The sequence below is a fragment of the Lytechinus pictus genome, chromosome 17 (assembly GCF_037042905.1).
Source record: "Lytechinus pictus isolate F3 Inbred chromosome 17, Lp3.0, whole genome shotgun sequence".
Classification (NCBI taxonomy): domain Eukaryota; kingdom Metazoa; phylum Echinodermata; class Echinoidea; order Temnopleuroida; family Toxopneustidae; genus Lytechinus; species Lytechinus pictus.
In genome coordinates this window covers 3,721,301-3,724,966 of record NC_087261.1, presented here as the reverse complement: position 1 = coordinate 3,724,966, position 3,666 = coordinate 3,721,301, and the positions used below count along the sequence as shown (strand labels likewise).

The 3,666-nt window shown below is 39.0% G+C and overlaps 1 protein-coding gene across 1 annotated transcript; it reads right to left on the bottom strand.

Annotated features, from left to right (window-relative positions):
- Positions 1-1,927: 1,927 nt before the first annotated feature.
- LOC135157219 (coiled-coil domain-containing protein 1-like) lies at positions 1,928-2,503 on the bottom strand. Its single transcript, XM_064112154.1, has one exon. It carries the CDS (start codon positions 2,501-2,503, stop codon positions 1,928-1,930), a length of 576 nt encoding a protein of 191 aa, XP_063968224.1.
- Between the last annotated feature and the right edge of the window lie 1,163 nt (positions 2,504-3,666).

Genomic DNA, 3,666 nt, shown 5'->3' with positions numbered 1-3,666 from the left:
ACATCACGTCAGTCCTGGTTTAATCAGCTAGGTTCACACCAAAACCTAATTCTCCCGAATAAATTTGGACTGATTCTGCCCGATTATGGCCTGATTCAGATGGATTAGGGGAGTTCCCCCAAATAGAGAAGAATGGGTCCGGAATATGTCCCGATTCAGCACAGAATCGCCAAGAATTGACCAAATCAATTTTGGCCACCCCCAAAAAAGCAGAATGCCCACACGAATAGTGGCAAGAATCGACCCAAGCATGTCCAGAATCCAGCCGACCCGATATCTCTGATTACAGCCGAACGATGGCCTGAATATGGACCCGAATCAGAACGAATGTGCCGAGCTCGGACGGTTCGGGACAGTTATGCCCAGAATGATAAAAATAGGTCCGAATCTGCCCAGAAAACTCCAAATGCCTCCCCTAATCCAACCAAATGTACCGAATACATCCCAAATGTTGCCCGAATGAAATTTGTTGTCACATTCGGGAGTATTCTGGAGGGTATTCGGCTGGTTTTGAACATTTTAAAATGAGCTGAATTCCTCAGCGAATGTTCCCAATTTTTTTTCGCATTTACGAAGGCAAAACAGAATATTCCTTAAACCACCCGAATACGTGTATATGTGAAAGGGGTATGCACAGGATTTATAATTTGCATAAATTTGCATTTTAAACATGATACCCTCCTCTTGTCGCATGGAAAGTCACCATAATGAATGAATTGTGTAACAGTGTCTCATATGCATAGTGTTGTGCTCGTCCCTCGGTTTAAAACCTCGAAATATGATAGTTAATGTGTTTTACACATATTTGCAGAAATTTTGCATAAATTTTCATTATTTAACATTGAAAATTGATTCTTATTCGGGAACTGTACAGAAATCAATCTAGATTTGATGCCCCATCAAAATAAATCCTAAATACCCCCCCCCAAAAAAAAAAAAGGTGTTTAGAAAAGTTTAGGTCTGTACTATACATACACAGTAATTTACGGTGAATAGTGTGATTTTGTATAATTTTGCATAAATTAGGATTCCAGTCATTGATATCGAGGCATTCTATCAAGAATTAATGCTTTTGGTACCAGTGACACATATGGAAAAATAATTGTGATTTTGACAATTATATATGTCGAGATATGATAAAATATGTGTTTTTGCATATAATTTGCATAAAATTTGCATAAATTAACCTTAGGAATTGATTCATACTCGCCAATTTAAAAAAAAATCGACCTGTAGTTGAATATTTTGCAAAAGAAGACCAAAATACACAAAAATTTGGCATTTGAAAATTATTTTAGTGAAATATGGTGAAGTAAGAGTTTTTTGCATAAAATTTGCATAAATTAGCATTTTAAAATAGGGTGCCCTTCAACGATTTCGGGGCACCCTATCTAGAATTAATGCTTTTGATTCCAGGGACCCACATGCAAAAAATTGCGCTTTTGTAAATTCTGTCCCCAAAATTTTGCTAAGGCCCCTGACTATTACAAGCAATTGCAATGTGACTTTATTATAGTCAATTATGATGCCAAATAGGTGTTTTTGCTGATCAATTTTTAGTAGCATTTACACGATCATTTAAAACAACGTAAACATCTGCAAATATTCATAATGATCACCATCGCCACTGAAAACATCATCATCACCACCACCACCATCATCATCATCACCACCACCACCACCACCATCATCTACAATAACATCGTCACCGTCACAATCAACATCGTCACCATCTCGATTAACATCGTCACCATCACAATCAACATCGTCACCATCACAATCAACATCGTCACCATCACAGTCAACATCGTCACCATCACAATCAACATCGTCACCATCACAATCAACATCGTCACCATCACAATCAACATCATCACCATCACAATCAACATCGTCACCATCACAGTCAACATCCTCACCAACACAATCAGATATTGTCACCATCACAGTCAACATCGTCACCATCACAATCAACATCGTCACCATCACATTCAATATCGTGACCATCACAATCAACATCGTCACCATCACATTCAATATCGTGACCATCACAATCAACATCGTCACCATCACAATCAACATCGTCACCATCACAATCAACATCGTCACCATCACAGTCAACATCGTCACCATCACAGTCAACATCGTCACCATCACAATCAACATCGTCACCATCACAGTCAACATCCTCACCATCACATTCAACATCGTCACCATCACAATCAACATCGTCACCATCACATTCAACATCGTCACCATCACATTCAACATCGTCACCATCACAATCAACATCGTCACCATCACATTCAACATCGTCACCATCACATTCAACATCGTCACAATCACAATCAACATCGTCACCATCACATTCAACATCGTCACCATCACATTCAACATCGTCACAATCACAATCAACATCGTCACCATCACAGTCAACATCGTCATCATCACAATCAGATATTGTCATCATCACAGTCAACATCGTCACCATCACAATCAACATCGTCAACATCCTCACCAACACAATCAGATATTGTCACCATCACAGTCAACATCGTCACCATCACAATCAACATCGTCACCATCACATTCAATATCGTCACCATCACAATCAACATCGTCACCATCATAGTCAACATCGTCACCATCACAATCAACATCGTCACCATCACAGTCAACATCGTCACCATCACAATCAACATCGTCACCATCACAATCAACATCGTCACCAACAACACAATCAGATATTGTCACCATCATAATCAACATCGTCACCATCACAATCAACATCGTCACCATCACAATCAACATCGTCACCATCACGATCATCATCGTCACCATCACAATCAATTTCGTCACCATCACGATCAACATAATCACCATCACAATCGCCATCGTCACCACAAACATTGTCATCCCCCATTTAACATGACCACCAACAAAACTGTTAATATCACCACGAAAACCATCACCCGGTACATCATAATTTTTACCAAGACATAAAAAAATCACAATCATGTCATCCCATCGCCTTGATGCAATATAAGAACGTGAATATGAGCCTCTCATTGTTTTATCTGTTTGTTATTGTTTTTTTTTTTCTATAGCTTATCCCGTGGCTAATTTTACCACAATCCGTTTAAATGCACCTGCGACCATGGAAACGGTAATATTTTCAACAAGTTCAAGATTTCCATTTTATTTTCTTCACATCTCTCTAATCCCAGGTGTACATATTTACTGGAAATGACCTGCGATGTGAAATAGAAATTAATGACCTACAAACTCCTGAACTTAGGATTTAACTTTACTGCCATTTTTATTTTTATCGAGTTCAATCCTAGAGGCAGGTCAACACTCGCAGACTACAATCAATTTATGTGTATCTGCTTCCGCGCCAAATCAAACATTGAACAGGGGTATAATCCGGGTCGTGCCAATTCCAACACTATTTGTATACATATGGGACCGAGGGTCAGGATCTGTGTATTTGCATACAACCTGACCTGAATCCTGTCTGGAGTGTACTGTAGCCTTGAAAATGGTTCTTTGCAAATTTCATCCAAAATTGGCGATGGTAGTTGACCGCCAATTACGAATAAAAACCACAAAACTGAAGGGTAAGATCCCTTTCTTGCAATAATTACCACATGAATTATTCAATGC